The sequence below is a fragment of the Dysidea avara genome, chromosome 6, assembly GCF_963678975.1.
Source record: "Dysidea avara chromosome 6, odDysAvar1.4, whole genome shotgun sequence".
In the NCBI taxonomy this organism is placed as follows: domain Eukaryota; kingdom Metazoa; phylum Porifera; class Demospongiae; order Dictyoceratida; family Dysideidae; genus Dysidea; species Dysidea avara.
Genome location: NC_089277.1, coordinates 29,138,374 through 29,165,537, shown reverse-complemented (window position 1 = coordinate 29,165,537; position 27,164 = coordinate 29,138,374). Strand labels below are relative to the sequence as shown.

General features: G+C 36.8%; 1 protein-coding gene across 1 annotated transcript; it reads right to left on the bottom strand.

The window, feature by feature from the left end:
* Positions 1-6,226: 6,226 nt before the first annotated feature.
* Positions 6,227-26,502, bottom strand: LOC136257432 (long-chain-fatty-acid--CoA ligase ACSBG2-like). The gene is made up of 16 exons (XM_066050638.1): positions 26,093-26,502; positions 25,947-26,035; positions 25,773-25,893; positions 24,895-24,975; positions 9,720-9,821; positions 9,617-9,664; positions 9,213-9,326; positions 9,088-9,156; positions 8,926-8,984; positions 8,592-8,877; positions 7,484-7,600; positions 7,391-7,424; positions 7,202-7,341; positions 6,960-7,154; positions 6,853-6,907; positions 6,227-6,386 (listed from the first exon to the last, which is right to left on the bottom strand). The coding sequence occupies exons 1-16, from the start codon at positions 26,357-26,359 to the stop codon at positions 6,310-6,312; spliced, it is 1,854 nt and encodes a 617-aa protein (XP_065906710.1). The 5' UTR covers positions 26,360-26,502; the 3' UTR covers positions 6,227-6,309.
* Between the last annotated feature and the right edge of the window lie 662 nt (positions 26,503-27,164).

Genomic DNA, 27,164 nt, shown 5'->3' with positions numbered 1-27,164 from the left:
CCAAGATCAGTTTATCAACTCATGCAAATATGCACATTTTACCACAAATTCACCTGAAACCAAAGCAAACTAACTGTAAAATTGTCACCCAGCACATTCGTCCGTACTAAGCACCTCTAAAATAATTATCATGTTGCTGTTTAAGGCATTCAGAGCCTTTTAAAACTTCACAACCATCTGAAAAGGCCAAAATGGAAAAAATCAACAGTGAGACACTACTAAGAGGTGATTATTTACTGCTTCAAAATGCAGCACTGCATGAACTAGAGAATCTGGTTCTCCCCAACCACCTACAACTTAGCCTGCTTGTGCCCCTCCTCTTGTCAGCTCCTGGATCCGCCCCTGATCAAATCCACCAAATAAATTTAGCATCCTAAATGTTACCCAATTTTGGAAAACCATTCTTTTGGCACATTAGTCAATTTCTTTCTCTCTTCCTGTATCTAAAAATGAGACACTGCATTGGTGTTTAGTTATCTAGCTATCTTGTGTTAAAATTTAGCTTGATATCTTGAAGAATTCCAGCAGTATATGACCAATGTATAGCCAATGATACATGTATTCAATTATTATTGTGTTTATAGCTTCAATTCATATATAGTGTTCCTCAATTGTGATGTTGACTAGCCACATCATTAACTATAAAAAAAATAACCAAATGTACTCCATTGCATGCTTTATATTGCTGATCATCCAATGTTCTTCATCATGTTATATTTTTGCAATTTACCACTATAATCTTTGAGTTTTGATCATTGTGCTGGGTAGACAGACTGCATGGCTGATGCATCCAGGAGGTAAAAACTATCAGATTCAACTGCAATGATTCGTGAGTTATTCCATTCATGATTCAGCACAATTGAAATTTAAGTCACGTTATTGCCTTGTTGAAAATGAGTATAAAATTATTATGGACTGGTGGTAATTATAGTTTTAATCAGGAATAATTTCATTAGCTAATCTAAAAATAGATGCATAAACAGCAATGTTGGCCATCTAAATTGAACTAACATGGCTCTGTCTTCTATAAATACCCACCAGATTGCTATAATCTGTTTATGTCCTCATAGGGTCCCAAAAAGGGACACATGCTGTTGCCTTTACAGTATAACAACACTAGTACTTACTTACATTGTATTGAAGTTTAGCACTTTAGAGGCTTTTAAGGACATTGAATTGCATTTGCATGTCCAAGTTTAGCTCTTTTAGCTAACCAGCTGCTTGCCGTAATCCTGTTGAAATATTGGAGATAAGAGTCTTTCAAACACTATATAATATACTGTTCGTATATACTCTATAAAATGCATGCGGGCATTAGTGTGATACTTCAAGAATTTTTTATTGCTAACAGACACCAGTAATAATTCGTGTGGGACAAGTAACAAGAACAGTTCTTGTAGTACTCCAAATATATCATGAATTTAACTGAGGATAACTGTAAAAAACGCACACATTCGATCTACTGTCTATACACAACCAGCACTAGAGCAGCAATAACTCGGTAGAATAAATAAAGTCAGAGGAGGTGGACAAAGAGTCTGCATGGACAAGCTTCTAGTAATGAAGATTACACATGCAGTTTGAAACATACAACTACAAAGGCTGGGAAGACAATGAAGTCAATGATGCATGCATGGGTGACATTCTGGGGGCACAGCCCAGCATGATTTTCAATTTAAAAGGTCTAAGGCAATACCATTAGACTATTTTCACTTTGTTATTACAAATATTTCACCAAATAAATTGACTAGCTACTGGCATTTTGAGATATAAAATATGAGACTGTTCTATTAGAGTGGTTAACTGCTGCTCTATTAGAGTATATCTTGATCTTTTATAGAAAGTATTGCAATACCGAGCCTGCAGTTCTATATCTTATGTTTGAGGGAAGGGTAACTACTTATTATTAATTTACAAACTTAATCAAAAAGTATAATTGTGCATATTACATTTATATGTCATTTATTTACTTATAAATTTATTAAATCAATCAAGTGTTGAGGCTTGGACAATATGACTTGCCAGCATTGGTCCTCTTCTGCATCAATTAATAAACCATCAATCTTTAGTGCAAAAACAGCACTTGCTTGTAGTACTGTGCACATAATCTCCTAGCTCCCGGTTCCCAGTTTTACCAAGCAATCTTCCGCTCCCACTCCCCTCCCGGGTTTACCAATACCCAAGCTCCGCAACTATTAATTATATCCTTCGAGAAGGAAAAAGAAGCAAATGAATGATGAAAGCAAACAGCATGGTGGAGTGGACAGAACGTAATCGGAACAACAGATTCGTGAATCCACCATTATTATCTTGGCAGTCTGAAATTTCTGGAGCCGTACACCGAGCACAACTGGGTCTTATGGCAGGCAAGCAGGCAGGCAGGAGAATTTTGTACGTTCTACTTTTCGCTTTGTCTAACCAAGGTACAGCATCATTACAGCAGTACTAATGTATTTCAGGTGTTTTTCAGGTAGAACTTATTGCAAGGCTGCTTTTTAAAGTGCGAAAAAATATGAAGCCATATGATTCTTACCAATCCCTACTTATTAAGTACTATCATACTTAATGATATATTATCTATGCTTTAAGGAACCGTCTCTGGAAAAGATATACCAGATTACAATAGGAGTGATGAAACTGATTTCTAATATTAACATCCTTGAGGCTACTGTCTTTGAGAAGTTGTGTGAACTCAGGGTCAATAAGGCTCTAGGCCCTATAATTACATTCCTATGTCCTTAAATCATGTGCAAGTACCATTTTTGCTCCATTGACAATATTATATTCACAATCTCTATCTCATAGTAGTGGAGAACTTAAAATGAGTGGAAGCAGGCTCACATTATTCCTGCGTTCAAATAAAGTCGTAAAAATCAAGCTGCCAACAATATACAGACCAATAAGTTTTCTTTTAAAGTTTAACATCTATTGTTGTGAAGATTTTAGAATCCATCATACAATCATCTTTTGTACCAACAATAACATTCTAATTTATGAGCAGCATGGATTTGTTAACAGAAAGTCTTGTTTTACAAACTTAATGAAAACTTTTGAGGAATGGACTTCTGCATTGTATAAAGGATTTGTATTGATTTTCTTAATTTTCTTTCCAACCGATCGCAAAGGGTGGTATTAAATGGATAGTTATCCAAGTGGGTTCCAGTACTAAGTGGTGTTCCATAGGGATTCGTTTTGGGACCTCTCTTATTATTATATAAATTATATTCTTTATGTGAACGACATCCCTGATCTTATTCAGGGTATAATGTACAAATGTTTGCTGATGACACCAAATTTATTCAGCTATTTAAAGCTTGATGATAATTTGAGCTTACAGAAGGACTTGGATTACCTAATGCAACTGGGTTTAATGTTGCAAAATGTAAATTTTTGCAAATTGGAAACTCCCATCTTTATCTATTTTTATGATGGATAGTTTCTCCTCCCAACCTATTGCAATGGATGTAGTTCATGAAGAAAAGGATCTGGTACTAGCGATCTTAAAGCCATCCTTTCACTGCTAGAGGGCAGCAGTCAAAGCTATGCAAGTTGCCAAGTTCTAGGAGATTTTTTTAAATTATCTCATCTGACATGTTTACTTTTTTGTACAAAATGTTTGTGAGACCACATCTTGAGTCCCTCTTTCGCCAAAGATATTATATTATAGACCTACTTGAGAAAGTGCAGCAACATGGCACCAAGCTTCTATCTAACATCTTATTATTATCCCATCTGCATTATGAGACTCGTTCGTTAAGTTAGGCTTGTACTCTCTTTATTGCAGAAGACAAAGGGGAGATTTAATCAAAACCTTCAGGATCTTGAATGGATACTATGATATAGATTCTACTATATTTTTTACCCTCAGCAGCACTAATACCACCAGAGGTCATCAACATAAGCTTTTCAAATTTCGATATCTGCTTGTTGTCAGGCACAACTTCTTTACTAACCGAGTTGTTAATTATTGGAATTCCCTACCCAGTGATTTGGTCTCCGCATCTTCTGTGGTTTTAAGAAACACAGATAATTTTTGGGCTAGATATGGGCATACCGAAAGGCCTAGGCCTGGCCTGCGGCCTAACCTATAGCAGACTGGTATTGCTATGGTAACCGTCTATTCAATAATAACAGTAATCTCATGCTGATCACATACTAGCTGTACATATAGCTTGCACACAAGTTCATAATGCGTCCTTTAGAAAATTCCAGAGACAGATTGCCAACAAGTTATGGAGAATCTGAAAGCATTTTAGAATTATGCAAGAAACAGAATGAAGACATGTCCAACTTTTGAAATATTGGCAAAATTAACTCACCATCATGATCAGATAAAGATAAATTCAATGCTCTTAACAACTTCTGTTCAATAATGCTTTTCCACAAGAAGATTTTAACACAGCACCTACCTTAGTTTCACATAGACAAAATGATGTTTCATTGTCCAGTAATACTACCATTAATCCATCTATTGTGTTTGAAAAATTAACTTCTGGTAAATCACCAGCTGGATGTCCAGCTGAGGGTTTCAAACAGTGCATGTGTGCAGTTCAGTACTAGTTATGTGTACCTCTATCTATAATTATGCTTAATGCTTATTGAAAATCTTTAGAGAGCAGTACATTACCACAAGACTGGAAAACTGGTCACATAATAGCTTATACAAAAAGGCTAGAGTATAACAAACAGAGGTAAACATTATTGTCTATTGTCCAGTTTGCCTAGCAATTTTTGTCAGGGATGTAATATAACACATTGATGAACATCTCTCTACTATACTGATGTAGTTTTATTATTTTTGATTTTAGGCATTCAACACTCAACAGCGTCCCTCATAGCAGACTTTCCCAGCATACTAAATTAATGGTCGCTTTAAATTGGACAAAAGTTATTTTACAGTTACACATCAATGGTGCTTTCATCTCGGGCACAGGTTTCCAGTGCATGGGGTTCCGTGCTTGGGCTGTTTTTTTTTCTTCCTTTTTTACAAATAAAAAATATTAATGAACTGCCGTCACTAGCTATATAGTCTCCAGCTAGTTGCTTATGTGTTTGTACTGTAGATGATATCAAGCTCTATCATTGTATCCACTATGCTGAATACTTGACGTCTTATACTACAAAATGACATAATATCTTGCTTGACTAGTCAAAACATTGATTATAATCTTTTAATGTTTCCAAATGTAATCAAGGTTTTACAGTTATCCATACACACAGACAATTTTATGCTTTAAAAGGAATTCATCTGGCTGGTAAAATGCTATTTCTCTTGAGGAAAAAGTCACTTTTCTTTTAGCTGTTTTCTCAGGGCTCATGCAGCTCAACTTGTGGCATACTAGTTAGCAAGGTGCTATCAAGAATTAATAATAGTATCTCTCCTTATCTTGGTGTTATGGTAGTTAATGAGCTAAGTGCCTAATGGCTAGCTAAAACATTTTTTGCCCATTGTTCTGTTCGCGCATGTCTACTAATTTAAAAGTGTCTCGATCTTAATGCATCAGTTTATGCTTTTCCTCTCAATTCTTTTACACCACCAGTATTCTCAATTATTTAGGCATGGCTACTGTAATTCCCACTTCTCTACTGTACTGCTTACAAAATTGAATCGTTGATGATCCATTGTCAAATAAATCATTTAGATATGATAACTAATTAATCCAGAATACCATGCATAAAAAAGTATAATCTAGCTAACTTTACTAGCCATCAGCCAATGAATAACAAAATAAATAATCAGTTTCACCAATTGTTCTAATAGTAGGTGAGTGCTCTATTAGAGTGTATGGTCTCAGTTTCAAAAATGCTTTATGTTAAATAGGCTGTAAAACTGCTTCAAAATACTAGAGCAATTCTCAATTCTTCATGCATTATTCTTTCAGGCACAATTACTTCCCACATTCCTAAACTGTATACAAAGTAAAGTTGTCAGCAATCCATTGTGACATGCAAACTATTTAATGGACAATTTTAAAGGTAGAGATGGCTATAAACCAGACCAAACATAAGTGTGTAGAGAATAATCTTTTCTAACCACAAAGCATACTGCAGCTGTATGTTTGGAAACATTTGAAGGTAAAATTTCACTATTTTTGTGATTAGCCCACAAGTTACAATTTAAAAGGCTGCAGGTTTGATACCATACAGTTTAATGTCCTGAATCCTCCTCTTGCATACTGGAGTACAAGATTCACCTAACTACGTACCTTAATATTATTAAGCTGAAACAATTTAAAAAAATTCATTCCACCATAGAGAACATGCTACTAATCGCATACAATAGACTTGACGTACAGTAGTAATTAACTATTACTCTTCATAAAGTCCCTCGATCAAGTGAGCATATTTCTGTAGCACTGCTGATCTCTTCAACTTCAATGTAGGACCTGCAGACAACATAAGTTATAATTTCGATTCTCCATACACATGCAATATTACTGTGATACTTATTAACCTTGCAATATAATTTATATTATGTATGCTTTGTTAAATATTGTTCTAATGAATGACTGACACGTCTATATGAAAAATTATGATAGAAACCAATTTTGGGATAAAAGCGTACAGTCACAATTGCAAAGATGGGGGTGCCATATTGTAGCATCACAGAAGCACACTATGAGTGCTTCAACTATGCTTGGAAGTTTGATTTTATAAGCTTACAGGAAACTCTAATAGAACAGTCACTACAAGGTGAAAATTATACCTACGTACTCTATGCAGTGGTAAATAGATGCTGTGCAAGCAAAACAGTTTTGTACAGAACTACATCAAGCATAATAGGAGGGAAAGTGCTGGAAAGACAATAGGTGAAAAGGATTTTATATTAATAGTTGTTATCAGTTCACACACCTAACTCTCCACTAGCAACAGTGAAGTCTTTATCAAGTAACATCCACTTCTTCACCTAAAATTAATCTCCATTGAACACTTGTATATTGTGTTACATACATACATACTTTATCTACATTGGTCTGGCTGTGTTGTGTGTTGTAGCGATCAATACCATCCTGGATGGCCTTGAATACTATCTTGTCCTTACTATTGATCACTTGTGACACTCTTGTACAGTTGGTACCTAACTCCTCAAACATCGTGATCACTTGTGGGATGAGATTATCTGTGGCCTCTCCACTATCAGGATCCATAACACACTATAAAATATAAACTGTATACAGTAAGTTGTGTTCACCCAGTTCACCTTTAGTGTTAATAAACAAGTTAAATAGTTCTTTCCTTCTCCTGCTAACACCACATTGCTTAGAAATGGAATTTCAAACTTGATACGGTCCTCAATGTAACTTGGAACAATATTAAAACTATTTTGTAACATGACTAGATCTATAGTAAATTAATAGTAATCAGTTCTTCAATATGTATGTATACCTACCTTTAATGCGACCAGTAATGTACAGAAGACCATTCTATATACACACAGAGCAACAAGTTGTATAATTCATCTTAGAGAAATTATAACACTCACCTCATCCATACGTCCAAAGTCTCCAGTGTGTAGCCATCTTTCATCATCAATTACTTCCCTTGTCTTTTGCTCCATACCAAGGTACCCCATAGCAACAGGTCTGCCTCGAATTAAGACCTACCAACAAAAGTTGTATTTTGGTTCAGAATCTAAGATCCCTGCTCAAATACAATTTTTCCTTACAATTGTTTGTTTATAACATAATGCTGTTGAAATAACGTAATGCTGTTGAAATAACGTAATGCTGTTGAAATAACGTAATGCTGTTGAAATAACGTAATGCTGTTGAACCATCGCGTACTGCATCAAAGCAAAGAGAAGAATGGCGCCAGACCCATTTCAAAAACTAATTGTATGGAGCAGTATGAGCAGTGCCTCTGAAATTAATCCAGTAACACTACAGAAATTACAATTGAATACATGCCCTGACTATCAATTACTGAAATGCACAGTTGCTATTCCGCTTCAATTTCAGCTATGTTCCACCCATTCTAGAGCATTAAAACAAAGGACAGTATGAAAAGTACTTCTGCAGTCAATCCACATAATACTCGATAGAAAATTTAAATTTAAGTGAATTTTCTACTAACTGACTAACTAACTGACTGATGCCTTCAGCCAATCATAACTTGACTATAGTCAACTCCTTGGTTTCTTCACTGTTCAATGCCACTTTATCTCGAGGCGTGCCTTTTTGCCAAACAGCAGCAGCTAAAATGTATGTACACTGTATCATGGACTTGCCTTTGTTGTTCTTTTTTTCCAGAAACTTGTTTGAAAGGTTTTGGGGTTGTTCTGAAGACATTTATTGGTTTAGTTGTGCCTACAACTGTTATAAAGGAAGGAGAGGCTGCTTGAGGATGATATTTTTGGGCACGAAAGCCCAAACCTCCATGATCAATACTACCATAATTTAATGATAGCTGCATGGTTGCTGGAGTCAATAATAAAATAATAAAACCTATAAGGCTTTTGCATTTCAGACAAAAGGAATGTGAATTAGCTTTAGAGTTCACCACAAGCACTCCCCTGTGCATGCTTCATGAGATTTGTGACCTACTTAATTCTGACTTCCGACATACGTACAAACAACAGGTACATCACTGACCTCTCCATTGCCGTGCTTGTCAGGATTACTGATCTTGATCTCAGCACCAATACGACACATTTTACCACATCCACTCCTTGCTGCTGTAGCTATTGCTACCGATCCATTGCTCTCACTTGTTCCATATGATTCCCTGATAGGCATATCCATGGCCAAAAAGAATGCCAATGTTTTGGGATTTGCTGAACTACCTCCTGTTAACATCAGCTGGCATTTTCCAAAACCAAAGTCTTCTTTGGTAGTATAATTGTTGGTTTCAACTTTTTTCTTAATCTCCTCCCACACACTATACTAACTAAAAGTAAAATTAAAAAAAATTAACTAGTTTTCTCACAGTGGGTATCCATAGAATATAGTGGGTTGCACCTCTTTTAGAGTGGCAAAAAGGGAGCCCTATATATATTAAAAAAAAAGTAATCTCTTTGCTACGTTCCAATAGTCAACTTAAACATGCATGTGTACAGTAGCTATATATACACATAATGTAGCCACATACCTCCTTAGCGTCGGGTTGAGCAAGGTAGACAGTTCCACCAGCAGGTATTGGCCATAACATACTATTATTCTGATTATATAATGATTGTATATAATGCAATTTGCATTATCTATGATTTTATTCACCCTTGGGCCTATGTGAGCTAGACTAAGTGAGCCGTAGATAACAGTGCGCATCTCATCGCACGCCTTGTCACCAATGTGGTACATGTCACAAAAAGCATATGACCCCCACGTAACCTGTACAAGTAGACAATGCAAATTCAAACATTGTTTATATGTGACCGGATTTGACAAAACCAGGCTTCCACACACATCCAAATTTACGACTTTGAAGGACCATAATTCAGTATGAAAGTGAGCTATCAGTTTCTAATTTGGACTTGTTATTACATAATGCAATGACAGCATTGTGTAAAAATTATAGGGTAATAGCATACTGCGTTGTCAAGTTACTAGCAATTAAAGTTGAAGAATTGGATATGTGTGGAAGCCTGGTTTTGTCAAATCCGGTCACATATGTTACTGACATTGTCGTGACTTAACATGATTCCTTTGGAGGTTCCAGTGGTTCCTGACTGCAATGATTGCATTACACAGATATCCATATTAAGATGTCAGAGTTGAACTTACAGTGTAAACCACCATAGCACACTGATTAGGTTGCTGTTTACTAATGATGTCATCAATGACAGAGTCTTCCATGTCCTTACCAAGTGCCAAAAACTGCATCCACTATAGTAGATATGCTCTCATTATAACTTCATGACTATACACAATGTGGTTTAGCAGATACAGCCTGTGATACACACACGAAGTACATGCTGGATACTTCATACAGACTGAAATTCTAATAGTGTTTTCAAGTCCTCATATTTTCATTGTGCTAAAGTATGTATCAATAGGAATTATGAGCCACATACAATATGTATCTGGGTCACCTACCGCATATTAAATTGCCTCATACAGTAGTGCTAAGCTTGTTTGTTAACCATTAATACAATGGAACCTAATGTTGTCCACACACGACCATCCTTAGACTAGACGAAATTAAGTGCTCAGATGTGAGAATTTGTTCAGATAAATAAAGCGATTTAGACAATGTAAAATTACTCTAATGGAACAAACACAGAGTCTTGCTTGAGACATCATTTTTCCTTAATAACCAGAGGTTGAGGTCATTACTTTATTAATGTAAGTTGTTACATATTACTCATAATGTCTAAGCAATGTAACATACTACAGCTACATATGTGACCAGATTTTACAGAACCGATCCAAATCGCACATCAGGCAAAATCAAACTAACACCACCAGTGGATAGCTACACTATCGTACTACAAGTTTTGACCCTCAGCACTACTCAAACTACACGAGGCTGGTTTTTACACACGTCTTTTCTGGGTGGTGTGGAGTGCTCAAATGGCGGTTTCAGGCCTTGTGAAGGACCTGGCTTGGCAAGAGTCAGTGGTATACTGGTGGACAGCCTTATAATGTTGGCCAGACGTGTTCTCTGTTGATTTTGCTACATATCAGCCACTAGGGAGCCAGCACAGCCCTGTAATCTCGTGTCTGGACTCCAATCATGGTCTGCCTCCATTTTGAGGTATAACTTTTGCCCTCCCCGCCACCCCCCAGCCTCCACCCCTTTGTGAGCACTCGTGATACTACTTCGCTCGTCCAACTGCTCAGATTTTCTATCTTATTTGGCGGGAAACTGTACAAGCAGCTACAAGTACTGGAAGTGGCTTGAAAGGTAACAGATTGATGCATCTTTTGTGTAAATTTCATACGCGTGCTTGCTATCCTTGGAGAGTTATGCTGGCTTCAATTCTTTGAAACCGTTTATCTCGGAACTTCTAATGTGCGATTTGGATCGCTTTTCCAAAATCCAGTCACATATTACTCTCAACTAAAGATGAAAATACCATGATTAGTCATGTTACACATAACTTGCGTATATTTGTTACATGCTGTAAATCAAGTCCACCCTGCAAAATACTGTACAGGCTCCAGGCATGGGGCCAAGTACATTTAAAAGTACTTAGTACAAGTACTTTTGAATTTTCCAAGTACAAGTACTCCAGCAGCAATCAAGAGAGTACTTAAGTAAAGCACAAGTACATGCTGGAAGTACTTAAGTAAAGTACAAGTAATAGTTGTAACATGGGCACGAGGGCTTTGCCTGATATGTGGCCCGAGGGCAGAGGGCATACATATCATGCCCGAGGGCATTGCCTGATATTCTCATTGTACACCCATTGTGTACAAACTACGTATAATGTTTGTAGTACTTACAGGTACTTAAAAGTACTTTAAGTACTCAAGTACATACAAGTACTTGAGTATAAGTACAAGTACATTGGAGAAATTAAGAAAGTATTTAAGTAAAGTACAAGTACTTTCAAATCTGTACTTAAGTGTAAGTACTCATGTACTTGGACCCATGTCTGACAGGCTCCCAGCCTACAAGTGATATCCATTTCTCTCATGTAGTTCAGTTACATGCAATATTTACATACTTTACTTGGCCCCAAAGGTACTCACCATATGTACACTACTGCTCTTGATTCATGGCTGCAGTGCTAGTCTGGTTACAAAATGAATGTGCTGGATTCAGTGTGTATTTAAAAAGAAGTAATCATTGCAGTTAATAACCATTACATTTACTGTAAATTAAGCAGAAACTTCATGTCTACCTACGTATGGAACTAAATTAAGCTTAACTTTGATTCTGACAACAAATACTGTAACAGTTATTATCTACTGTGTCCCTATAAGATCCTTAAAACCACTAATTTTGATCCTCTTTAATATACCATAAAGTTCTAGATATGTTATAGTTATATCCCGGTACGAGGGTGATATCATTGTTATTACACGAGTCCGAGGCGGAGCCGAGGACGAGTGTAATAACAATGATATCATCCGAGTATACGGGATATAACTATTTTATATCCCAGTGCGCGGGAGTGCACAGACGTTTACGGATAGTAAATTAAGTTCCGGTTTGAGTTCCTGTCACTGTGCTCAAGATTCCGTCCGAATTGTGTGGAGATTCTACTTCGTAGCTACAAGAGAGACCTTACATACTGCCTACAAACTGTAGCAAAGGGCGGTGTTATGAAGCAGCGGTTCCAGGTACGATTTGCCTTCGTCAGAAGTTAGTATGGTGGTGTCGCGTGGTGTGTAAGAGAAAAATAAAGACCAACAAGTGGCTACCATAGTCCGAGATAGAACGATGAAGCTAGAGGAAGTTAGTTCTTCACTATAGTGACCGTTGGGAGTGATTGCTGGAGCGAAAATCGTCACGGACTATTCTTGACATTTGTTAAACTATCCGGCGTATTGGTAACTTGTAGTGTTATTGTGTAAAGGATTAACAGTTTTCTTGTAAGATTTAGCTAGTTTTAAGTGCTGTATTGGTGTGTTTTGTATCAATATTTCCTTATTTGGTTCTTTGTTCCATTGGTAAACAATGCCATTCGCGGTTATTATGATGTCATGAAAGAGACTGAGTGGCTCCGCAACAGGGTGATAAGTTAGTTATCACTGGGTGATAACTAATATATCGTACAGTAGCAGCGCCGCTCTGTCTAGCTGTATGGTAGTTATAACCCAGCGCGGCGCTTTGATACTCCCACGCACTGGGATGTAAATGTAGTTATTAGCAGTGTTGGGCAAGTTACTTTGTAAAAGTAACTAGTTACATATTACTTGCAACTGAACTATTTAGTTACAGTTACATATTACCCATAACTGTAATAATATTACATATTATATTACTTTGTGTCCACAGCCTTAAGCTGTCACGTGTGAAACTACCACCTTATCACGTGACATGATTGCGCTGTTGGACAATATGCAAATTTTGGTTATAAGTAAGAAGCTGATGAATAAGCTTCATTCAGTAGACCTCGTTACTTCGCTGTGGCTAGGCATTACTCAGAGGATAACTAACGAGATTAGTAACTTCGTTACTTGTAGTAATAATATTACGTAATATTAGACTCGTTACAGTAACTATATTACTTAGGTAACGCGTTACATTTGTAAGTAAAGTAGCTTGCGTTATATTACCTGTTTTTATAGCGTATTTCGTTATATTACTTTGTTACCACAAAAGTAATAATATTACCTAACGCGTTACATAAGTAGCGCGTTACTCCCAACACTGGTTATTAGGCTATAATTATGTAATTACTCATGGTAAATTATTAATATTATTATTATTAATTACTCATAATTCTGGCCATTGTATTAAATGTTAAAATAATTTAAAAGAAAGAAAAAAAAAAGAATCAAAGGCTATATATGGTAACGACTATAATTATTAAGTTGTATTACAGTGCCTGCATTTATTGCACTAGTCTTTTTCCTTCCAAGTTAGGTATGCATGAATGTACTATTAGGATTTAGATTTTGCAGTGACTGTCTTGGAGTATCTTAATTTTATGTAAACGTGGTACAAAGCAAATGTTGCACCTTTTGTGCAAGAATACATTTTCCAGCCTGTTGTATCACAAGCTCTGCTAACATAGAATTTATCATGACGATTATGATGATGACGATTAGTGCAAGTATGAGTGTACTACCAATATCAATGAGTGCCAAAATGGTTACAATATCAGCTCTGATTCAACAGAATACTAGAGAAGTTACAATAGTGTTGTACTGCAGAATTTATTTGATTGCTTTTTATTCTCTAATAGAGCGCACATAGTTTTTGAGGACTTCTAATAGAACAGGCATAGAATGTTCTAGATTTTTTATTGGTAGATCTATGAAAGTAGCTAAATTACAAATTAAGTGAGGTGAACAGCCATGATAGCAGCGTGTCACTAGATAAGGATTTGAGTATTTAGTATGGAGGTTCCTGGTTTGAATGGTGGTAAGTCTTTTCATGCACTTTTCTACTCTGTGGTGATAGCATATCTGCAATTTACTATTGTTTGGTTTATGTCTTGTAACTCTATAACTGTCATTGCAATATTTTTAAACCACAAAAGGTTTGAGCTATGATGGACAGTCTATACGCATATTGATGTTCCCATAAGCGGATTAGTTTATTCTGACCAAAAGTCAGCTTTTAACCAGATACATGCCTCAAATACAACCTTTGGCCAGCTGCGGGGCACGTGCCTGTTTACTGTAATTATTTTGGAAAAACATGACGTGTGTGTGTGCATGTGTGTGTATGAGTCCGTGCCATTGTGTCCATGTGAGCAAACAGTTCTGTGGCAAAAGCAGCCTGCATATATCTGAAATGAAGACTTTTAAAACATTGTATTACACTTTCAGGAAGCTAAGCTTTATGCTGAGGCCACTAATTTCAAAGTCAAGATAAATGGGTTTACTTTCCTAATGGACTATATGGGCATAATAAACAGCGTAATAGGCTTCGTAGAATACCAGAAATAACAAATTCCTTGGGGGAATGTCCTGTACTTATGCAAACAAAAATGACGGGCAGCCTTGAGGCTCTCTAAATTATTCGTATGATAAACACACTATAAAACAGTTGAGAAGATACTTCTGTGTGTAATTAAAGTGGCTTGTTAGAGTTATGTTTCTTTAGCAACATAATTACCAAATTATCATGAATTACAGAATGTGCTAAAATATTGTTACAAATCTAATTATCTAGCTTAGTAAATAATAGCAATAGTATGAAATCAGTTGATGTTGTGCTACTTCTAAAAACCAGATGCCATGCAGCAAACAAACCTAACTGGAATTAATCAACAGTGTACTATTTTGCTTTGTTGCTACATACACAATTGAATCATAGTAATTTGTATTATGTAATTGATGAAATATTTTGTAATTCTGTACTTACATTGCTATAAGCAATGCTAAGGAGGCGTACCTCGAACAAAACGCTTTAACTCACCAATAATGCACAGAAGTATCTTCTAAACTGTTGTATAGTCTGTCTACAACATTTTCTTACACAAATTCTCCAGGCTAAGCCTCAAAGCTGATCTTCATTTGCTTTCGCGTAGAGTAACTCACTTAATATCGGACGGGCTCCAAAATCAGATGCCATTACTCTAGCTACATCAAGAATTTTTGTATGTCTTTAGATAGTTCAAGGCTGTGGGACTTTGCACACCAAGTATCAGCTTTCTTGGCTTCTTTGTCGGTGGTGGCAGCCCTACAAAGTCATTTCCGATTAATACATATAATCCAGAAAAAAGATCGAATCACGGACAGCCAGCATTTACAGGCTAGATCTGCAATCCATCAACCATTCATTACATTGGCGGTGAAGGGCAACTCTTCTACTTTCTTAATATCTATGATTTTAAATCCCTTTTACTATGAATTACAATTGAGGATGTCACTGGAATAATGATCGGTTACACGTGATTTGTTTTATTAGTTCCGGTTTTGTGATTAGTAAAGTGCGGGCCAAAGTTTCTCCTACTCCAGTTCCTAATTGATGCTTAGACTATAGTCTAGGCTAGGTACCTGCTTTTTCACCGTTGATGTAAAGGTACATAAAGTGTGCATGATGTGAGTGTAATAGTCAGATCCATATACATGGTAGCTACTGATAAGTTGACGAGTCACATGATGACTAGTTAGCAGTAGCTACTACCTGTAAAGAGTGTCTATAATGGAAAATGATCACGTACACTTATAAACCTGGGGTTTATAAATCTATGATCTAAATTTGATGTAGACTATAAGTTTTTAAAGCTATAGCTAGTCACTGAACTTAGCCTACGAATAGACTCATAGTTCAGTAGTGCACAATAGCTAACTAGACTAGACTCTATGCTGCCTGATATTGTTGGCAATGGCGGTAATCTCTACTACTAGATGGCAGCTCAGGCTAAAGCGGCTAAGAATTCTTCCACAAAGAGCAGAATCATATGTTCCTCAGAATTGAGCATTTATACTCCACCGATACCTTCCAGAAGACTATCAACGTACACTAAATGGAATGAAGTCCACATGCAAGCAGCATGCAATGATGTCCGTGCAGGCCAATCAGTTTGGAGAGTAGCACTGACTTATGACATCCCAAAAAGTACTTTCTACGACAGAATGACTGGCAGAGTAACAGGGAATAAACCTGGGCCACCTCCTTTCCTAAGTGACAGACAAGAGGATGAATTGGCACCATTTTTAGAAGGCTGTGCATCAATAGGATATGCCCGTTCAAAGAAACAGGTTATTGCTTTAGTTCAAAGAGTAACCGTACTGTTGGAGAAGGGTGGTGGAAGTCATTTTTATGGACAGGCATGGCACCTTGGCTTTACGCATGGCTGAGTCACTATCATATGTTCGTGCTGTTTGTTCACAACCAGATATTCACAATCACTACTATGACTTGTTGCAGCAAATGTTGCTTGACCATGAGTTTGAAGGCAGACCAAATCAAATAGGCTAGATGAATACCATTGAATCCAATTCTACCAAAAATTGTGGTAGCAAAAGGCATAAAGCACTCCACTTCTATTACCTACAATCACAGTTCTTGCTTGCTATAGTGCTGCTGGATATGCAATTCCACCATTAATGGTGCTTGATCAAAAAACTTTGAGACCAGAATATGCATTCGGGGAAGTACCAGGAACCATGTATGCACTATCATCAAATGGATGTATGGATACCGAGCTCTTTGAAGAATGGTCCAAGCATCATTTCCTTATTCATGCGCCTTCCTGTATAGACGTCTTCTACTTATAATGGATGGTCTCTCAACACAATTACAACCAATTGTTGTTCGTATGGCAGCAAAGGAAGATGTAATACTATTTTGTTTGCCACCTCATTCCACCCACATGACTCAACCACTAGACAAAGGGTGTTTTGGGCCACTGAAGACTGCCTGGAAAGAGGTATGCCATGAATACATGACAAACAACCCAGGTAAAGTCATAACACACTACAAATACTCAGAATTGCTTGGTAAGGCAAGGGCTCAAAGCATGACCATGGCCAATATAACTGCAGGCTTTTGCACAACTGCAATATTCCCATTCAACAGAAATGCTTTAAAACCAATAGCAGCTTTAACATCTTCAAAGTTTAATCGTGAACGTCTCTGGTTAAAGGCACAAAATTGACCATTTACAGTCAGCAATTCAATAGTGACCATTACCAGCTCATTTCAGTGAAGAAACCAACCTTTTCACTTGTAGGTATGAGGAAGGTATATATGATCTTACTCATGACAAGTGCTACAATCAGTGGCTTCAGTTGAAAGTAGGCAAAAGTGATATATTGGATGAGTATGGAAAAATACCAATGGAGGTGGCAGTGGATCTATAGAGGAGTGTCTAGTGGTTAAGTCTTTGATACCACCCAAAGATACATCAGAGGTTGAGTTTAATGCTGTTAAGGTACAGACAGTACCCAATCACTTGGAAAAAGTTGGTCTTGCTGCTGACAAAGAATGTTTGACAGAGACAACAAAGAAGATTATTAAGAATAATGGTGCTGCTAAAAGTATTCTTGTTCTGCTGAAGCGCTCATCAACACTTTCCAAAGTTTTATCTTCATAACATACAGATGTCAAGATTGCTGCCAACCACCCTAAAACATCAGCTCGCATCTTAACAAGTACTGAGAACCTTAAAATGTTAGAAGAGAGAGAAAAGAAGATGTAAGAAGCTGAAAACAAGAGACAGTGTAAGGATGAAGCAGAAAAGAACAAGATGGAAGAAGCTGAGCAGAAAAGACAACATAAGGATGTAGCAGAAAAGAAGAGAAAAGAAAAGGAGAAGTCTAAATGGATAAAGAAAAGAAAAAAGGAAAGAATTTATTAGTTACATTAGTAAATTTTGTTGGCTATAAAACTTATTCATCTAGCTACATTGTAGGCTCACAAATATAACTGAATGTCTTTTTGTTTGCCATAAGGACATGGTGCAAGTATTGTAGTAGTGCTTTTATCATTTGCAAAACATATATAGCAATTGGATATTGTGGTACTTTACATGTGTACTGTAGCTGGTATTAAGTGCCAAATACTGTAATTGCCTCTTTCGTTGTTAACTAAATTTCTCATGCAACAAGTTGATGCTGTGCTACTTCTAAAAACCAGACAGCCTGTAAATACTATCCCTTGAATTTATCAGCTCTTTATAAATTAACACAGAGTATGCTATTAATTTGCTTGTTGCCTTCTTTTGTATGTACATTAAATATTTGTCATTTTCACATTTAATCACAAAGATCATTCCAGACACAAGGGCGTGCATTCAACTTTGGCCAGCAAGCACAGTGCTGCTGTATTAAAAGAGCACTTCAGGTAACTCAATGAGAACAGCATCTGAGAAATCAACGAGGGGTTTGGGCGGAGTACCACTCCAAATTTTCTACTGCATCTCGCCATATGCCACATGTACCTTCTTGTCCAAACATTTCTGGAGCATGATTTTTGGCTGAGGTATTATTCCACTTGACGTAATCTTCCTGTGTACCAAGTTTGGTGTCAATAGGTGGCTCCCTTGACCATTAACAGCGGAAACCGTACAGAGTCAAAGCAATTGCTTATCAGAACCCTGGCTCAATCACTGGAACTCCGTTAGCTTACATGTTTCAAATACTGGAAGATTACCAACTACTGGCCAGTATGTCACACCTACAGCCACTAAAACTTTGATTAAATTCCAGGCGTCTTATCAACAACCATGCAAATTTTCGATGCATAACATTTTGTGTCACCCAATAGTTACAATTTTTAAAAATAGAAATGCACACATAAATTGCTTGATAATTTAACACACTAGTGGTCATTTAACAGACCTACAGCACTGAATTAATAGTGAAGTAACTAGCTTCCTACCATTGTCTTTGCTCTGTTCTGGTTATTATGGTGGTTTCATGGTGGCATGCTTGAATCCCAGTAGTGGAAATGAGTATTGGACACATCGTGTCTCTTAGCAATTGGCTAGATTATTGGCACCATTCTAGACTATGTTCTTGCCAACAACTGCCTTGAAAATAGCTGCCATATCATTGTAGGTCATGACAGTTCAAGTATTAAGTTGGACCAGTAGCCATCACAGTGTTTATCTATGGTAACTTCAGCAAGTGCTCGCCTACATCATGGCTTGGCTTGTTCCTTTCATTGTTTGGTGACTATAACATTGAAGCAGCACTTGAAATTGACTGTCATGGCTTCTCAAAGTTACAGAAACAAATGCCATTGATGGCGCTCTCAAAGTGACAGAAACAAACACCATTGATGGTGGCAGGCGAAAATCACTTCCAACACAACCACACTAACCTACAATAAAGAAGTTACACATACTGTTAACTTTTGTCCAATTCTTTAGTGCAAATTATAATTAATCAGTAGAGTTATAGTTGTCATCAAGCTTAATACACACTTTGTCATTCATTGTGCCATGGAATCTTACTGTTTTTATTAGCATAACACATGTCTGATAATTGAATCACTGCTTTTTGATAATCAAGCCCATCTGATAATTGGTTGCTTACACTAGTTAGAAGAGCTTTCTTTGCCGCAGTCATCGTAGCATGAAAAAGTATTCACGTTGTACCTTGTTTATGAGATAGGTTATTTTCTAGAATTTCAATTATAAATGTTTACCAGGACAAGGCCTCAGGATGGATATGATTTATTAATTATAGCTAGCCACCACAGCTGTAACAGTGTTACACTATTCAAGGGTGTGATGCAATTAAAACACATTTTATTATTAATTTTGCTGAAACAAAAACATTCAGTTGAAGCACAGCACACTGCAGTACTATTTGGGAGTGCATGTGACACAGTTTGAGTAGATACAGTTTGTTATGCAATTGGTCCCACAGTGTGCATTATTTGGAGATTCTACTAGCTGTGTTGCATTGTTGATTTCTTAATAGTGGATCAAGAGAAGAATAAAGAAATAAGTGTCACTGAAGAGGAAGATGATCAACTATAGTGTGTATGTCGTGAAGAAGAATAAGGTCGAATGATTTTGTGTGAAAACAAAAGCTGCAAACTTGGCTGGTTCCACTTTAAATGTGTTGGATTATCAAGGAAGCCATCTGCCTCCTGGTATTGTGCTGACTGTAAAACATAAACATGTTTCAACTATTTACTGTGTCATGTTGTGATTATACAACAATTTGGTTGGGTGTTTAGATGTTCATTTGTTTATTGGATAATTTTGCGCAATAGTTATTTATGATAAACTGTTGTGAATTGTGTAGAGTTAACTAGCTAGTTTAGAGCAGAACGTGTAATCATTTTTAACTATCTGTGGCTTCAGCACATAGTTTAATGTGACCAGGGATGTTTATGCATTTAAAAAGACAAAGTGACTAACTGGAACAAAGCTCAAGAGGGCATCCATTGTACATAGCTGTGCCTGCCCAGTAATAATAAAAACAGCTAACTGCTAGGCAATCAAATCCTAGCGTGTCTGCCACATCCTAATGTTTTGCATAGTAGCAACCCGGTCTTTTTTTCAACCATGAAACACCAACCACTGGGAATTTAATAGAAAAAGCCATGCATGCTATATAAAAGCTGAATAACTTTATACTATGTCACTAGCAGTAGACATGCAATCAAAAAATGTTAAAAGCCCGGCCGCGCCGTGGACCACGCTTCACTAATTACAAAACCAGAACTAATACAAATCATGTGTGATCATTACTCCAGTGACATCCTCAGTTGTAATTCATAGTAAAAGGGATATAAAATAAATAAACCATAGATATTTAGAAAGTAGAAGAGTTGCCCTTCACCACCAATGTAACGAATGGTTGATGGATTGCAGATCTAGTCTGTAAATGCTGGCTGTCCGTGATTCGATCTATTTCTGAATTATAAGTATTAATTGGAAATGACTTTGCAGGGCTGCTGCCACCAGACTAAGAAGCAGAGAAAGCTGATACTCGGTGCCCAAAAGTCCCACAGCCGTGAACTATCTAAAGACATATGAGTTGTTCAAAAATTCCTGTTGTAGCTTGAGAAATGGCGTCCCCGTCCGATATTAGGTGAGTTACTCTATGTACGGGCACGCTTCCCTTTTAACTCAAAGGAATTCGTTATACCTGGTAGCCTAGAGTCTAGCTGTGCTGTTTTTCGGCTGTTTGACATCCATAGAGCCCTTTGGGTAAGGCCTTCACCACATCCTTATAAACTCGTTTCACCCATATTTCAAACCAGCATGTATTAACTGTCTTAAACCAAAGCTTACCTGCCCAGAAGTTTAATACAGGCTCTATATGGTCTTTATTTATCACATGCTGTTTTTAGTGAACAAAATGTTGCTCACATGGGTGTGGAAAGACAAATAAATATACAAACACACAAACACACTTTTCAGAAAACAATTTCAATAAACGCACGCCGGCCGGCTGTGATAAACAATTTGAAAACAATTTCAATTTGAAAACAATTTCAATAAAGGCCATTTCAATTTGAAAACAATTTCAATAAATGCATGCCGGCCGGTGTGCGCCCACAGCCAGCCTTTGGTAGGCTGTGGATACACGCCTGGTTTACTGTAAATACATGGTTGATTTGTTACCTATTAATTTTTAGTAAGAATGGGATAGTGTTAACTACATGGGTGCCTGGTTTTTAGAAGTAGCATAACATCAACTTGTTAATGCAAGTAATCATCTGTAGCTCTATGAATATATTTATCAGATTTGGTACATGATTTTGCTGTAATATGTCTTTAAAGTGCAGGAAAGTTCAAGAACATTAAGCTACATGTTTGCATTTCATATGGGTTTTTGTAAAGTGGGCTAAAAATGTCTCCCAAAAGCCCCTACAAATGTAGAAATTAATGGCTTGTATTTCACGACTGTGTTAGGCGATCTTGCTCAAATCTGGTTTGTGGGATGCTGAAGTTGGAGGGCATTTGCAATACAAAAATAATTCCAGGGAGTACGGAGCTACATACATATGTGTGAAAATTAGGTTTTCTTCCTATAAATAAATACAGTACCGCTCAAACACAATGTCGTCTTGCGAGAGTGCGAGTGATTTAAAAAAACTCACCAAGTGGCACCCATTTTGCTTCCGAGAATTCATCTCAAACTAAACAGGATGAATACTCGTGAGCAAAACAAGTGCCACACGTACCCTTTAATTGGCGAGTTTTTAAATTACTCCTACTCTCGCAAGATGACGCTGCATTTGAGCGGTACTGTATATTCATGGTGTGGCATACCGGTTTTCTTAGCCACAGACACACTACTGTGTGTCCTGATACCGCACATATAGTGTAGGTTAGAGACCTAGCATGAAGATCCAAGGGCGTGGTCTTTAACCGACTTAGAAAATGTATGTGTTTTATATGTGGAGTAATTGTGGGACTGGGTTATATGTCATTTTGAAATACCCGGGTTAGTAGTAGCCAGTGCTCACAGCAGTGTAAAGAACACGAAGAAGCAGCCTGTGCGGATTTATACAATGGAAACGGTTTGTCAAAAGTTGTGCCTTCAGTGGCACCACAGTAGTACAAAGAACAGGCACCAAGCTAGTCTCGCACGCTTGACCTAGGAACCCAAGCACCTGACCTAGAACAGGCACCGAGCTAGGCATGGTTTCGAATACGTACCACACCCACATTACAGCTAGTGCAAAATAACATTTCTACAAGGAAGTTTACTCATTTAAGCATTTAGTCAAGTCAACCCATAGTTTAATAGAAGACGAAAACAGCCTTAAAACACTCTAGAACAGATGGACACTAAACAGAATTTTCCATAATATTTCTGGATTTTTCCGTTCATCGTATTACAAACATATGTACAACGTTAGATTGTACAACCCATAATTGAATTCTTTAGACATACCTATAAAATGAATAGAGTGGTTAAACACATGTTGGCCTGGGTGACTGGTCGCCCACTGCAGGCTATCAGCCTGAATATGCTTGGAGGGAGCATTGCAAATCAATGATCTAAAGTGAGATTTGTGATGCTTGAGGTCTTTCTGCTAGCTGGTTTCTAACCATTATAAGAATCTGCTAGCAGGTCTCTTTAGTTAGTGGATTTTTAAAGACCTCATTATCCTCCAAAGATCAAAGCATATTATGCATACCATTTTCTAATGTATAGTAGGGATCATGGACGTTTCCACCTTTCTCACAAGAAAATATTGACCAAAAACTAATGGATTGGTGAGGTACCTGTATAATCAAGTCCAAAAATGCCTTCAGAAATGTTGCAACAAGTTGCTACAAAATATTAATTTAGTGGAGTTGTCTGCTGACTAACTAACTTACTTACTAGTACCTTCAGACAAGTGTAACTCGATAACAGCTGAGGCTATGGATTTGATTTTTCACTGTTAGATTTGCTTCATCCTGACAGGTGCCTTTTGGTATACCACAGTACGTGCAATGCACACATGATGAACTTACCTTCGTTCTCCTTTGTGTCCCATTTATTTTTGCTGACAGTTTTATGGTTTCCCTAACTAACTATCATCATAGATACTACACCTATCATGGTTATTGTCTGTATGTATTTTTTATAGTAACTGGAATGATCGTTCTTCATTTGAAATACTAACCACTGAACATACACCTGTATGTACTGTGACTGTGAAGCATGATGGCCTTTTCACTTCTCAGTAATTGATGCATGGGGCATGCATTTAGATTCAAAGTTTATTATGGCATGTCTAGTGCTATTCTTTCTTTTGATGTGGTAGGCGTGTATTCACTATAGGGATCTGCAATACATATCGATACGGCAATATATCGATACAGCAAATAAGTATCACGATACGATACTGTACTTAGGAAGTATCGATATATCGAAGTTTTCTAGTAGAACAGGTAGTAAGTGCTCTATTACTGCAACAGTGATCTAAATACTCGAACAGAAAGCCTACCCGTGCTATAAAATGCAACGTTACGAGAAGCCATACAAATACGCGTTTATAAGTGCTGCTGTTACTGTGTTATGGCTAAAATATTCTTACCCAAGTCTTCTAAAAACAGTAGCTGTTACACTTTAAGTATAAGGAACTAGCAGTAAACATCTGCTGTATATACTAGCCATCTTGACAACTCACAAAAATGCGGAGAAATCCGGACAAGCCTTTGTGGGAACATTTATTAAAATAAAATGATTGTGGTAGCTAATTGTCTGGGTGGTGTAATAGAGGCAGGTATCTAGGTAGAGATGTACTTTTAACAGCAACTCTGTTTTCCATACTAAAAATCATACCAGGAACACACTAGCTATTTGTCACATCGTGATCAGTATAATTATTATTACTGTAGTTTAGCAGCATTCACTGAATAAAGAAATTGTATACACAATGAATGTAGAATCAGTGTTGGTTCTTTAAGGTACAGATAAATTGGATATTGTTACAACTATTAGCTAATATGCCAGTTATAACTAGCCATGACCACTTCATTATAGTATCGTGATACAGTATCGTATCGAACAGTTTATTGATGGTGATACGCGATACACAAAATGCACTGTATCGCAGAACACAAATTCACTAGTTATAATTATGTTACAAAAAAGTAAACCAACATCCACAATGAAAAATTAGGATATTAAGTTTGATTAGGAATCATTAAAATAAAAGTAACAAAACAAGAGAGGTCGCCTACACCTGCAGATATACTTGGGGACATTTAATCCCTAATTCAGTCATGCATGGCTATAGACTGAAGTATAATGATTAAATGTCCACTAGTATATCTGCTGGTCTAAACAACCTCCCTTGTTTCACTATTTCTACGATCCCTAATCAAAATAAAATATTTATATTTTTTTGTACATACTGATATATAAGTATTATACATATTGAGATCTGGTTAAGACAACTGCAGTTGCAACTTACTGTGTAAACATCGGGATACTCCTTGTTGGGTTCTCCCTTACACTGAATCATGGCCTTCAAATTAGGAAGTCTACTTCGTACCTATACATACAGTAAAAACACATAATGACATTTTGTAAACTATCTTTGTACACTTAAGAAATCCATTGAATACTTGGCATACCATCCCATACTAACTTATGAACCTTATAATAACTATAATGACCAATTCTTGCTGAAATTTCTCTTGTAATCGACAGCTTCTAATAAGCCCCACCCAGCAGTATTACAAATTGTCAATGGCTACTGTGCAAAAACCTCTTTGAATATAAACACACTTTTGTACTACCACTTTTCACTACCTGCTCAAGCATCAATGGAAAGCTCATTTTGACTAGCACATAGCAAAATCATTTCTTTAAAAATATAGCACACATTCATCATATGCATGTGTAACTACATAATTGGTGGTGCACACATATTATTCATGTAAAGAGTGTATGCTTTGATGACAATGGTGCGTACACACATACGGCATATATTGAACAATGGTCTCAAACAAATTATGGTGGTTGAAATCATCAAAACCAGAATGCTAGCTAATGTTTTCACATGCAAGTTTTGATGAAGCATCTTTTGAGGGCAATACAATGAATAATTAGATAGCTTTTCATCACTACATGAACACAGGTATACGTACAGTGTAGTAGTCCATTATAAAACACAGAAACAATTTAATGCTATCAATGTCAGTATGTCACAGCTATTCGGTATAAACTTCTTTAAATTATGTGAATAAATCCTTCAATAGATTACAGACATTGTTGACGTATTGTATGTGTAAGTAATGTGGTCTGGTTTGTGAAATACTGACATTGTACAAACATGTAAAATTTTACTTGAAGTATCTTGTCTAGTTGTTCCTGCTCATCTACTACAACTACGTCAGTTCTGCTGTTCTCCAGAACATAATAACAACCAAGAGGATTAGTAGTGGCATAAATGCCAGTCGATAATCCTCTAATAATAACATAGAAAACATGGAAAAGTGTAGGAGTCGTATCATTTCCTACCCAGCATAAACTGCTCCAATACAACACGAATACAACTCAATGCAGTTGGAACCAAGAACAGCAACTGCATGAAATGGCTCCAGTCCAAGCTACGTACAGAACTTTATTAACACTCTAGAATAAAATTGGCATACTAGCTATTTTACCTTCAACAAGGACTTGGCAATATTGTAGATCAGCTTCTTGTATTCTCCATACGTCAAGCTCTTCCATGGGCCATCCTTGTTGTCCTTCCAACACAAAGCTTTCTTGTGTGACATCTTATCAAAAGTTGACCGATAATATTCTGGGATAGTAACAGGCTTTTTAGCTGCGATACCGGAGTCTCCCATTGCGATGTCTACTGTATCTGAAGGATCGAAACAGCGAACCTTTTTTCCAAATCCGGCGTTAAAATTTTCATTCAAATCCATAGTGATTCATTCATGTAGTTGCTGATTGCTCCCTCGTCAGTCCTACTGAAGTTCTAGGATTGGACTGTTAGATTGTTTCAACGCCACTTTGTTGAGACATAGATACTCACACCCAGACTAGACGCTATGTATTTCGTGCAAGACATGGCTAGTGCACGGCGCGCGCTAACAATACATGTCTGACGTGACGTCATTTTATTCGAGTTTCAATTAGCCTGATCGTGAAATTCCACACTATTTTGTATACATAGCTATACCTTACCACTATATTTATACGATCAAAAAACTATAGTATATAATTTAAAAGTGGAGTAGGGATCCAAGCTATAAAAAGTAGTAAAACAAGAGGTGAATGATGGTGTTACAGCATAGCTCGGTGGGAAAATTTATACTTTGGTATTGAACAAAATGATTGTTATAACATTCCAATGTAGGGATTTTCGCACCAAGCTGTGCTTTAATACTTTTGTTTCACTACTTTATATCACTTAGATCCCTACTTCACTTTTGAATTAACATACTTTCAATATACTACGTATATAATAGTTTTCCTTGACAGCAGGAAAATTCTTGTACTGTGGTTTAGTTTTGTTGTTTGCTATATCACTATAATATTGTGACTGGATTTGTGAAAAGGTACCTTTTTCACAAACACTTCTTTTTTGAAAAATTTGAAGGTTCATAACTTTTTATCATTACATATAATTGCCTGAAAATTTTCCTGAATGCAGCTAAAGTATCTGGCTGCACTTTGAAACTAATTAAATCACTATAGGAAGTCAAGTGTTAGTGTTACATCATTTTG